The 12439-nt window shown below is 51.6% G+C and overlaps 5 protein-coding genes across 5 annotated transcripts; 3 read left to right on the plus strand and 2 right to left on the minus strand.

Annotated features, from left to right (window-relative positions):
• Positions 1–212: 212 nt before the first annotated feature.
• On the plus strand, positions 213–1712 carry N7473_011685 (CUE domain-containing protein; the record flags this gene model as incomplete). The annotated part of the gene is made up of 5 exons (XM_057157624.1): positions 213–233; positions 285–615; positions 673–930; positions 993–1277; positions 1330–1712. The coding sequence occupies 5 exons, from the start codon at positions 213–215 to the stop codon at positions 1710–1712; spliced, it is 1278 nt and encodes a 425-aa protein (XP_057003474.1).
• A 384-nt stretch (positions 1713–2096) lies between these two features.
• On the minus strand, positions 2097–2474 carry N7473_011686 (mitotic-spindle organizing protein 1; the record flags this gene model as incomplete). The annotated part of the gene is made up of 3 exons (XM_057157625.1): positions 2097–2174; positions 2236–2313; positions 2388–2474. 3 exons carry the CDS (start codon positions 2472–2474, stop codon positions 2097–2099), a joined length of 243 nt encoding a protein of 80 aa, XP_057003475.1.
• Positions 2475–4030: 1556 nt separating this feature from the next.
• N7473_011687 (PP2C family serine/threonine-protein phosphatase) lies at positions 4031–6251 on the plus strand (the record flags this gene model as incomplete). The annotated part of the gene is given in 7 exon segments (XM_057157626.1): positions 4031–4137; positions 4533–4854; positions 4991–5064; positions 5130–5214; positions 5329–5535; positions 5602–5899; positions 5915–6251. 7 exon segments carry the CDS (start codon positions 4102–4104, stop codon positions 6249–6251), a joined length of 1359 nt encoding a protein of 452 aa, XP_057003476.1. The 5' UTR covers positions 4031–4101.
• A 1512-nt stretch (positions 6252–7763) lies between these two features.
• N7473_011688 (choline-phosphate cytidylyltransferase) lies at positions 7764–9450 on the plus strand (the record flags this gene model as incomplete). The annotated part of the gene is made up of 4 exons (XM_057157627.1): positions 7764–8278; positions 8392–8742; positions 8829–9234; positions 9319–9450. The coding sequence occupies 4 exons, from the start codon at positions 7764–7766 to the stop codon at positions 9448–9450; spliced, it is 1404 nt and encodes a 467-aa protein (XP_057003477.1).
• A 1292-nt stretch (positions 9451–10742) lies between these two features.
• On the minus strand, positions 10743–11984 carry N7473_011689 (uncharacterized protein; the record flags this gene model as incomplete). Its single annotated transcript, XM_057157628.1, has 1 exon — positions 10743–11984. One exon carries the CDS (start codon positions 11982–11984, stop codon positions 10743–10745), a length of 1242 nt encoding a protein of 413 aa, XP_057003478.1.
• Positions 11985–12439: the final 455 nt, after the last annotated feature.

A 12439-nucleotide genomic window follows, 5' to 3' on the forward strand; every position in this document is an offset into this window, starting at 1 on the left:
CTCTGCAATGTTCAACCTCGATGCAGGACGCCTCTATAAAAGTTACCCGCACATCACGTGCACCCCCACGTCACTTGTTCGGAGCTTCCCCAAATGTGTTCTGCCTGCTTCGCCGCATCTTCCCTTTTGTCCTACAGGCAGCACTATTTTCGAAATATTATCTGCGGTTGCTTTTGCTAGTTGACCTACTTTGCACAAGCATACCCAACAACATGTCGGAGGAAGACAAGACTGTATGTGTAGACCCTGGCCTGCAACTCTAGAGCGGAGGCTCACTTTCACAGTCCACTCCTAGCAAGCCCTCGGCTGCGGTTGCGCCAACCAGCCCTCGCGCTGAGTCGCCTACTACTGCACGACCTCTGGACTTTGACGATGAGCCGCAAGAGTCTGGCGTCACTTCCACTAGCAACAACGCACCTTCGACTCAGCAGGCCCAGCAGACTGCCACCGAGACACCTCCCGCTGCCCCGCCAAAGCCGCCGCGGCCCATGAGCCCCCGAGAACAGTCGGTGAACACACTGAAGGAGGCTTTCCCAACAGTTGAGCTCGCAGTCGTCAAGGCCATTTTGAATGCTAGCAATTGGAATGTCGAGCGCGCATTCAATGCCCTGCTGGGTTCGTAAAGAACCCTAGAAATACTTTAATGGTTAAGAGCTAACCCCCAGTTTCCAGGCATGACCGATCCCACCGCTCAGGAGGATATGGTCCCTCCCCCAAAGCCTCCTCGTCCGTCTCAAACCGCGGCAGCCACCTCTACCACGCAGCGACAATTGGAAGCCGACGAGCAATATGCGCGCCAATTGGCCGAGCACTACAATGCCCCTGGCGCCGGACGCCGGGGTCCGGCTCCAGGATGGGAGAACGACCCTCGGTATCGCCAGCCACGTGGAAGTGAGGACTCGGAAGATAAGGATTACAATTTCTTCGAAGGTAACCAATAACGACATTCTTGAAAAGGGCGTGCTGGGTACTGACCACGGTCCTATCTATAGATGATCTACCGGTGATCCGCGAGAACTTCAAGAAGGGATTCTTGGAGACACAAACGAAAGTCAACTCGTGGTTCGGAAACCTAAAGAAGCAGCTAAACGGTGATGAGGAGGAAGAGGAGGAGCAGGGACGGTCCAGCCAGCGATATGAGCAGCAGACCTCAGCGTTTGGCCGCCCACGGCGTAGCGGCGAGATGGGCCGTCGCAGTGGGGATCGTGAGCGTTATGATGCAGACCCTCAAGTGCTGGGTGATGATTTCTCCGCACTTGAGCTGAGGGATGGCGAGGGTGAGTGATTCAAACCCGTGGATTTGTCTGTCACCGCTAATTGTAGTACTAGTCGCACCCCCACGCCCTCCTCGTCCCGGCAACACCAACCTAAAGAAGTCCTCGTCGCCCTCCCCCGGTAGGAGGGTTTCCTTCCAAGACGGCCCTCCCGTCGAAATCGATAACCTCTACGACGCATCTACTCCGAACAAGCGCAGCGCCCCGGCCAGCGGCAAGTCCAGCAAGTGGCAGCCCCTGGCCACTGTTGAACCGTCCCCAGTAGCCGAGAACGACCCGTTCAGCCTCGGCGACAGCGATGATGAGAAGGATACCAAGGCCAAGGAGCAGACCACCGTTCCTGAAAGCGAGCAGCTCAAGAAGGCTACCGCCGAGGCCATGTCCGGGGAGATCGGGTCGTCTACGGATGATAAGAAAACGGGTGATTCGTCCAAGTAAATTGAATGGACGGACCGACTCTTGCGTTTCTCTTTTTCCTGCCTTTATGGATCTGTAATAGTTGCTTCTCGTGCCCCGAAATTCCCCCTCGAGTTACACTTTCAATTCCATGCCTGTCTTGGGTATTCGTCATCTTCTCCAGCTTCTACTAAGTATGATCCTCCAATCTAGTCACCTACGTAGGATTTGGGCATCACGAAACAAACCAATCAAGTCCTGAATTCTCAACTTCAAACAAAACAAGCCGCATAAAAGCAGCAAAGAGGGTATCTATCAAATAAGGTCATTTGACCACCTAACGCCATATCCCAACCCCATACATCCAACATCTCATCCATCCCAACATCAACACTCTCCTCTCCAATCGATCCCGGCCGAAACCAATTACTCCGCCGAAGCCGGGGGCGCATTAGACACCCGCTTATTACTAGCAGCCTCCTTACGCAAATCCTTAATAACAGTCTGCAAACCATTAGTGGAAGTTCAATTCGCGTCCAACGCGGCCGGGGACGAAGACGCGTACCGCAAGTGCATCGGGGTTCACCCCATTTTCAATCAGCGATACACAGAGGGATAGTTCTGTGCGGTCGAGATTTGTATTCTGGGGTGATGACGACGGTTAGTTGGTTAGTTTGTTAGTCAAGCTGAGTAGGGTAGGGTAGGCTTGTTACGTACCAGCAGGTCGGAGATCTCTTGGAGGATGTCGATGACTTCACGGGCGGCTTGGCGCTTGTCGACGGGGTCGAGTTGGGGGGGTGGCATATTGAGTGTGTTTTTGGTTTAGAGGTGTTGGTATGGATGGTGGTACAATGGTTTAATCAAGGCTTTTGTGTGGATTGGAGAATAGCCGTACGGTTGTGAGGTGGTTCGATGTTGGGTGTTCGGGGTGGTTTGTTGTGGGGTTTGTCTGGCTGAAGAGCTCGACCTTGCGGCTCCACTGGGTACCGGAGGTGCTTGAGGTACAGTATACCGTACGACGTGATACAAAGAGATGGCCAGACATGTTTCTTTGTTCCTTGTTATTCATTTTTTTTTTTTAGATTGTCTGTTCTAAAGATATTTTTGTGTGGATTTCATGGGGGTTACCGTTAATTACATTCTTCTTCTATTCCTATGATCTTTGTTCGGGTACTAAGGCATGAGTCTCAATCCTTGGTTTATTCAATACGTGGCGCATGCACGCAACTTGTCTTTAAGGAAATATCATGTTTTATTGAATTTGTGTGGCTTGCTCTTCTCAAGCTGCTAGGGTCCTCCTACTTAGAGTTGGATGCACTGTAGTGGTGGTAAGGGGGTAGTCAATGCCGGCAATATATATACACCATCTCATCCATGGGTGGTGTCCAGTATGGATGTTGCCCTTCCTTCCAACTAGGTCAAGTGATCTTACTATTGTTTCCAATGACTGCAGATATTGTTTGTTAGATTTTTTCTTAAAAAAAATATATTATCTTTAAGCTACGATACTCGATATATAGACAGCTAAGGTTGCTCTCTTTACTGTATGTAATTTAAGCATCAGCGTCTATCCCGCTCAGGGCAGAGAGTGGCACGTGCAGGAAAAAGACCCAACAGTTGGCAACTCGGCACTTGACAGTTGACAGGGTGACAGGCATATCTAGTCAAAGCACAAGGCAGCTCGGAATGTCTTCAGAAGATCCTTCACCGACTGAGCTAAGCGGGGGATAATATTTTCTGTATGAGCCATTACCTTTTCCAGTGTTCGCCCGTACCAGCCCCGGATGGGCTTTGGGCCCTTGCGTGACGATCGCAGGCAGCGAGGGGACTGGAGCCTGGATGAGGCGTCGGATCTTACACAGAGCCTCGGGACAGAGATGTCAGCAGTGGCTGTATTGTGAAGAATGGAAGATATAAGAAGTGTTAAGAATAATAAAACATTGTAATGCAATAATATGTTGTTCTTATTATTACTGTTTCAGGTGCAGCTGAATGCTCACCTCATCCAGAGTCAGGTGACTGCGATAGAACAGTGGTAAGGTAAGAAAAGTAACGAGATTACGCAGAAATCTCTGTCTGGCCGGTCGGATTTGGCCAGATCAAAATTGAATTTCCCCTTGACCAGATAATATCCTGGTCTTTGATTTTACTCTTGATTTTATCTTCCTCAACTATTACTCCTTCTCTCATCTCTCTCCCCCATAAATCATTCCCCCAATCTCCTGGACGAGCCCTAACTTAGATCGTCATTGATTCCCCACTTTTGGCTGGCGACTTATCGCGGGACCCAAAGGACAGACGAGAGACGCGCTGAAAGGCCTGCGCACCTCACCTGACCTTCCTTTCTCTCCTCTCCTTCTACCATTCATCTGGTGCTTGACCTCCCATCCCCTTCGTTCTCCCCTCAAATACTTATTCAATCCGTGCCATTATGGGTCAGACCTTGTCGGAGCCGGTGGTCGAGAAGGTGAGTCGCCCGAATTTCCCATTTTGTTCCGCCCTTGCCCCTCCCCACACTGCGATGTGACGCCAGTCGCCCGGAGATGTCCCTTTTCACGAGGCCTCGGTCCACCACCCTGTCGCCGCGGCTGGATTTGTACGATCTGGAGCGATGCTTTCTCTCAAGAGGAATGTTTTCTGCCTTTTGATCGGACTGTGCTTTTTTAGCTGTCACGATCGGATATGCGGGGTTGCTGCTGACCCTGGAGGGGTCGAGGAGCAGTCGGGTGGAAAGGAGGCTATCCCGGTTACGGGGGCGTTCACAATCAGCACTTACCCCCCAACAAGCTGTCAACTTCCGATTTGGACACGTTTAGCTTAAGAGAACTCAATAACTGACCTGTGGTGTTTCCCATTTTCTAGACCTCGGCCGAGGGTGGTGATGAGTGCTGTATCTATGGTGTCTCTGCCATGCAGGGCTGGCGTATCAGCATGGAGGATGCCCACGCCGCTATCCTTGACCTTCACGCGAAATACACGGGTCCTACCGATGAGAAACCGACCGATCCGGCCCAGCGTCTGGCCTTCTTTGGTGTATATGATGGCCACGGTGGAGACAAGGTAGCGCTGTTCACTGGGGAGAATCTCCATAAGATCGTCTCCAAGCAGGAGTCGTTTGCCAAGGGCGACATCGAGCAGGCTCTGAAGGATGGCTTCTTGGCTACCGATCGGGCTATTTTGGAAGGTTCGTGGTCCACCTGTTGTCGCGAGAGAGAAACAAAGAGAAACGACCACTGTTTCTCTCTCCATTCGAGGAAGATGCAGAGAAAACATCACATATTCTTCAAGATCCACCATACTGACCAAGTGATCTCCTGCAGACCCGAAGTACGAGGAGGAAGTGTCTGGTTGCACCGCTTCCACAGCAATCATCTCCAAGCACAAGATCTGGGTGGTACGTTGAAACAGAGGCATTGCGAGAGACAAAGAAACCCAAGGGTGAAGCTAATCCCCGACCAGGCGAATGCCGGTGATTCTCGATCAGTATTGGGTGTCAAGGGCCGCGCTAAGCCCCTCTCTTTCGACCACAAGCCTCAGAACGAAGGTTTGTGCCCCAATATTCCTTGACTACTTTCCCTCTCTGCTGCAGTTAGCACAAGAGCAGGAAGAGAGGCTCTGTTTCATCCCATGAGGGTGGTACGCTAACTCCCCATTACAGGCGAGAAGGCTCGCATTAGTGCCGCGGGTGGCTTCGTCGACTTCGGCCGTGTCAACGGTAACCTCGCTCTGTCCCGTGCCATCGGTGACTTTGAGTTCAAGAAGAGCCCCGAGCTCTCCCCCGAGCAACAGATCGTGACTGCCTACCCCGATGTGACAGTGCATGAGCTGACCGATGACGATGAGTTCTTGGTTATTGCTTGCGACGGTATGTCTTATTCCCACTTTGATGACCGAATGCAGGGACTGTGAATGCTCACAAACTTCTTTCCAGGTATCTGGGATTGCCAGTCCTCCCAAGCAGTCGTGGAGTTCGTGCGGAGAGGAATTGCCGCCAAGCAGGACCTGTACCAGATCTGTGAGAACATGATGGACAACTGCCTGGCATCCAACAGCGAGACTGGTGGTGTTGGCTGTGACAACATGACCATGACCGTTATCGGCCTGCTCAACGGCCAGACCAAGGAGGAGTGGTACAACAAGATCGCAGAGCGGGTTGCGAACGGAGACGGGCCTTGTGCTCCTCCCGAGTATGGCAAGTCTCACGAGGAACCCGAAGGAAGCCCTTCGTCGTGCTGACGGTCAAGTGTGCGAGCAGCCGAGTTCCGCGGCCCTGGAATCCGGAACCAATTCGAGGACCAGACCGATGATTATGAGCTGGAGATGGAGCGATCGCGGGCGTTTAGCGTGCGCCAGGGTCGGATTATTCTCTTGGGCGACGGCACCGAGGTCGTCTCGGACCAGAACGAGGAAGAGCTGTTCAATCAGACGGAGGAGCAGGATTTGGCCAACCAGGTGCATCCGACCGGTTCCCGGAATGAGCGTGAGGGTACCCCCGGACCTCAGGGCAAGCAGGACGGGGCCACTCAAATATCCGAATCCCCAGCTTCTACGGACGACAAGGAGAGGTCCACCTCTGCATAGTTTCTGATACGCCTTGGTTGTCCTGGGTCTGTCCCACTCACCCACTCCCCTCCCTCTCCCCCCGCATCCCTCATCTATTTGGCTTGGTCTTCTTTCCTATTCTTTTCCTTGATTCCGTCTCCTGCCTCCGTTTTTGTCCCTATGAACGATCTGATCTTTCTCCCTCCTTCTGCTCCTCCCTGCTTTACACCCCTGCTTCGACACCGTCGCCCCGATGTTACGAACCATGTCCTTGTTTTCGTCCCTTTTTCATCATCTCTTTTTCTCTTTAGTCATTTCGGGGCCTCCCCCCCCTCGAGTGCGGCGCTCGCCTGGAACCTTGAGATGGAATACGTGTCCAAGTCAGAGTGGGATTTTTTTCGCCAACGAAGGAGCCATGAAAGAGGAGGAGGAGGAGGAGGAGGAGAGATGGGGGAAGCGACGAGAATAGCTTGGGGGTGTGGATATGGGGGGATTGGAAGGCATTCGAGGTTGGAAGATTTAGGAAGTATGAGAAAGGCCCAATTCGCCGGGAGCCAACTGGGCCCTTCACGAGCTTTTGTCTTCTTTTTTATGCCCCCACGAGATACCGCAGAAAATGCCCCGCTATTGACGAACCATTACCACTTCCACCTCTTCTCTCTGTACTCCTACGTTCTACTGGGTCTTTATCCTTGTTCCTTTGATGATTCGTGATCATTGACCCTTCCTATTGATGTCAAATGGGGTTTGTTATGGTCCTGATTATGGCCACTACTTGACTGGACCTACACTGTGGACACAGTTGACCCGGTAGAATTACAACCACCACACAGACCGAAGCCAAGGTGAAGCTGGAAGCGATAGAATATCCAAGCCTCAGGGACTGAGCAAAGCGCACGACTTCCATGGCGTATCATTCATCGGTGTTTGCGATAGTTGGTATTTCCCTTTTCCGGACAGAAGGTACTTTGTACATTGGTAGACAGATATTTGGATTGTTTCAGTAGTGGAGTTTTGGAATGGGCTATCCTTGACTGTTTACTCTCTAGTGATGATACCTCTAGTGGTGAAACATGCGCTAGTCATAGCAATGGAAGTGGATTTCGTTTGGTGGGTTGGATTAGTTCTGCGGGTATTGTTTTGATCGAGCTGAGTTGATCTGATGGAGGTGTACTTTACACCTAAAGCCCATAGGAAATAGACCACTACTGTACTATCATGATAGCAACTGATGTACGAGTACGAGACAGTCAATCCCTCCAGTAAATAATAAATCAGGGAAAATCCCTGCCCAGCCTTGCCGAGACCCTGATACGATACGTCAGTGCACGACAAGTCCCACGCCCCAAGTCCCAACTGCCCAGTTGTCAGTCTCCACTACCAGAAAATTACCCGGGCCCCTAATCCGGGCCACGGCGGAGTCTCTCTCCTCAGCTCAAACCCGCCCATCCAGGGGATCAGCCCAATTTCAACAACACACCTCTTTCTTTTTCCTCTTTCCTCCAAACCCCCGACACATCCCGTGTCACTCACACACATCCCTCTCTCACAATGACATCTCCCTCCTCCCCCTCCAGCAAGCGCAAGCGCAGCGCCTCGCATCTGCCAGCACCTCAACCCATCCCGGCCGAGCTCCAACCATCCTCGCGCGACGCGTCCGGCGAAGAAGGCGAAGAATCCACCGGCCCCGCCAGTGCAGCCATTGCCCGACACAAGAAGCAATCCAGCATTAGTACCAGCGAGGCTGTGCCCCCAACCAAGCGCGCCCGCAAGAGCTCCGAAGCCACCGCGACCGGGACTCCCAACGGCACTACCATCCACCAAGAGGATCCCGGCGAGCCATCCGAGACGACTGTCGCGAGCAGTGATATCGAGACTCGGCCGCGGAGTCGGCCGGGCTTGCATATTAATCTGCCTGATTCGGAGGAGGAGCAGCGTCGCGCGGCTATGTTGCCGCCGCAGCGTGGGGGGTTACAGGACCCGGTTGGATATAAGACGAATCCCCCGCCTGAAGGGCGGGCCGTGCGAGTGTATGCGGATGGTGTGTTTGATTTGTTCCATCTTGGGTATGTACATGGCAATTGCAATTGGCTTTGAATTGGGTTTTGGGGATTGCGGAGATGCGGAAGGACACAAAATACAAATGATCGGAAGTCGCTAAATTTGATTCTCAACACAGCCACATGAGACAGCTCGAGCAGGCCAAAAAGGCTTTCCCCGAAGTGTACCTGATTGTTGGTGTCACTGGCGACGAAGAAACGCATCAGCGGAAGGGTCTGACTGTGCTGAGTGGTGCCGAGCGCGCGGAGACTATCCGGCATTGCAAGTGGGTGGACGAGGTTATTCCCAATTGCCCGTGGATCGTTACTCCCGAGTTCTTGTCCGAGCATCAGATCGACTATGTCGCGCATGACGATCTGCCGTACCAGGCGGACGAGGGTGATGATATCTACGAGCCTATCAAGGCGCAGGGCAAGTTCCTGGTCACCCAGCGGACGGAGGGTGTTAGCACAACTGGCATCATTACTCGGTAAGTAGAGGGCCCCAAAATCCCAAGCCTGACCCGTTACCTTTTCATCTCGATTTAAGACTAACCTGTTTACTCCCGCTATCCAGGATCGTCCGTGATTACGACCAGTACATCTCCCGACAATTCAAGCGCGGTGCCTCCCGCCAAGAACTCAACGTCTCATGGTTGAAGAAAAACGAACTTGAAATCAAACGCCACGTCGCAGAAATCCGCGACAATATCCGCAGCAACTGGACCATGACCGGCCAGGAACTCGGCCGTGAGCTGCGTCAGATCTGGCAGAACAGCCGACCCGGTAGCCCCGCGCCCAGTGCCCGCAACAGCGTCGATTACGGCAGTGCCCGTGGGCCGCTGGCCAGCCCGACGGGTGGTAGCAAGAGTCATCTTTCGCGTGTGGAGGCGCTCAATCGGCCCGATAGTCCTGGTGTAGGCCGGAATGAGGATTTCGCAACCGGTTATAGTCTGGGGTTGATTGGTGGTGTTCGTGCATGGGTGAGTTGAGTTATTTGTCTTGAATACCGAGCATGGATGTTTGGAAGTGAATGGTGTTTGCTAACTGTATTCTTTAATGTCTAGATGGCTCGCAGCCGTCTCTCCCTCACAGAACCACCCAGTCACCCCCACTCGCCCACAGACGAGGACGAGTCCGAGCAAAACGGGTACGAGGATAACGAGACCCGTGGCCGCAAGGGTGTCGTTGCACCTTAATTGCTCGTTGTCGTTGCCGTTGATCTCGTATTTGCTTCGGGTTGATATGTCTTGATCCCGCTGATCTGACCCGATCTGAGAAATCTGGTCTTGGACGGGTCAAAAGAAGAGAAGAAAAGAAGAACGATATTGGAAGATCAGTTTGGATTGAGTTTGGATTCGGTTCATTTTGGGATGGACAATTGCATTACACTCGCACCTGCACCCTTTACGTTCGCCCTTCACCTTGCATTCAATTCGTGTGTTATACTTCTTGACTTGTCTTACCGTCTTACCGTTACCATCTCGCTTTGACTTTGACTTTTCCCGATTGCCCTCAAATTGCAGGCACATTTCCTTTTCTTTTCTTTTGTCTCGGCGCTTGGTGTTTCCCTCCTCTTTCTCTCTCCTGGTATCGCTGTTTCTGTCAATGGGATAATCCTGCTTTACCCCCATCCTCCCTGCTTTCCCCCCTCTTCCCTACATGACTAGGCCTTGTTTGATTTTGGCCTCTTGTCTGATGAAAATAGATATGGTTGGTTTTTTTGGGAACCTTTGCGCCAAAAAATTGATGCCCCTAATACTCTGTGAAATTGAATCTTTATTCTTTTCTTTGCTGTGTGATGAATTATTTTGTGACTGACTGGTCCTGGTCCTGACTTGTGTGGTGGTTTGCTTGTGGCTCTCGCTTGGCTGGTTCGGTGCACCTATCGAGTCTTGATCTTCACTCGGGTGAATTATTTTCTGTTTTTGCTTCGAGCTTGTTGTTATTGATCAAATGGGGGGAGGTTGTTTCAAGGATGGTTGGGGTATATGTTGAACACAGAGCTAGAGCTGTTTAGCCTCCTTTACCAGCAAAAAGGATGAGTTGCTATTGATGCTACTGAATGACAAGAAAGCTGCTTAGGATTGCAGCCATGAATATGTCTGACCGCTGCGCTGCGTCTTGGGATAGTTAGATGCATAGATTGGCCTGGCTTTGGCTTGCCGGGCTTTGGATTCTGGATGGGAATTTTAAAATTTGCTCGTGAATCGAGAATCGATGCCTTCCTGTTTGCCTGATATACTATGAAGTACAGAGTAAGGACTCCTGTAGTGTCTGCATGTAGGTTGAATTGATACTGATACAGCAAGTGCAAAGTCAAGTCTGGTATATCATTCTTGGAATCACTCTATGGAGGTTTCGACTCGTGCTCTATCTTTAGCAACTGAAAAAGAAGAACACATCAAAAGCAAAGACAATGCAATGGGTATCTATAACACATAAAACATGGCACCATTCAATCTAATAATAATCACCTTCTTTCCTTCTTTCAAGCCGCCATGATGGCCAACCTCTGCCCACTTCTCTTCCCAATAACATCCTTCTCCTTCTCCTCCTCCTCCCTCCTCATCCACTCCTCCAAAACCCTCAACCTCCCCCTGTCCAACCCAAACCCATCTCCCTCCCTTTCACCTAATATGTCACTCAACCCAACATCTCTGGCGGAACACATAACCCCCCTCAACCAATCCCTCAACCTCCCCGCCCCCCCGCAAACACTCTCCTCCAAAACCCCCCTCGCAACAACATCACACCTCGCCGTAACAGCCATCTCAAACGTCTCCAGCCCCCTAACCCCCAGCAAAGGCACAGTCCACAACTCGCCCACACCAAGCGGCAATCTCACTCCACTCCCGCCCAGCACAACCCCACCCGAGGGGGTAACAGTACCCGTAAACGAGCCCAGATCAATACTGAGCTTAATTTCTCTAAGCGAGGGTAGGGATGCTACGCGCGCCCAGAATTGGAGCCAGAGGGCGTCGCTGTGGGTATGTGCGTAGATGGAGTTTTTGTGGTCTTGGCCTGAGAGGGGGGTCCATATGGGGCTCCATTGGATTGTTAGCCGGTGGATGTGAGAGAGGGCGTGCAATGGGAGGGATTGCGTGAATGCGATGAATGTGTAGAGGTCGTCTATGTCGAAGGTTGAGTTTTTGTAGATGAGGGTGGATGTTTCGGTGTAGATTGCGCGGCAGGTAAGGAGGAGCGATGGGGATGAGGAGGATAGGGTTGATGGGAGGTGAGGGTTTGTGTGTGGGTAGAGGAGATTATTATCGTTGGAGTTGATGGTGGTGGTATTATTAGGAGAGGAGGAATTCCGCCAACGGGCGAGTGTTGTTGGACAACAGTGTCGGTGGTGGGTTAGTGCTTTCGTAGATGATGAGGATGATCCAGAAGAAGAACACCGGACGTGGCGGACTTTATTCTTGACGGTGACGAGGTGCAGTGTATCATTGCCGAAGACGTAGGACCAGATTATAGCGCGGATTTCGGGCGGGAGGCGTGTGAAGAGAGGGCTTTTGGTTTGTTGGATGAATGTGGGAGTAGAAGTCGAAGTAGACGAAGATGAAGTTGATGGTGGAGATGGTAATTGAGGATTGGAGTTGAGAGATGGAGCACAGATCTTGCGATCGTGAATTAGATCGCGGACGGTGTCTTTCCAGCGTTGACCGGTTGTGTAGTAGTGGAAGATGGAGTAGGGATCACGAATGACCCAGGCGTCGAAGTGGCGCATGATTGGGGAGTGACAGGGATGTCTAGATTGGGTTTTATAGAAGGGGAGTTGTATAGTTCGGTGGCGTTGCGGAAGTAGTACTCTCGAGTATATAGTACTCGGTATAGTATGGCTTGATATAGTCGTCCTTGTAGAAGTACTTGGATCTATCAACATCCACACCAATCTAATCACTTCAGATAAAAGATCAAAGATAAAGATCAAAAAAAAAGGAAATCCGGGGAGACAAACCCACCCAAAACCGGGGCCAGTGGACTCTTTTATGGAGTTGATCCACCTCGCACCTCAAAACCGAGATTAGTTATCAAGAGGTACTTCAATCTCCTACAGGTACAGTCTACGACTGTACCTTACCACCCACGACTTCGGTATACCTATTGCGGTAGGCTTTCATTTCCGGTCTGGATCACAGATCCACCGGGACGATCACGAATAGTTTCACCAATGACGAGCCT

Source organism: Penicillium subrubescens (assembly GCF_028828155.1).
Source record: "Penicillium subrubescens strain IBT 31985 chromosome Unknown utg000010l_segment0_segment0, whole genome shotgun sequence".
Taxonomy (NCBI): Eukaryota; Fungi; Ascomycota; class Eurotiomycetes; order Eurotiales; family Aspergillaceae; genus Penicillium; species Penicillium subrubescens.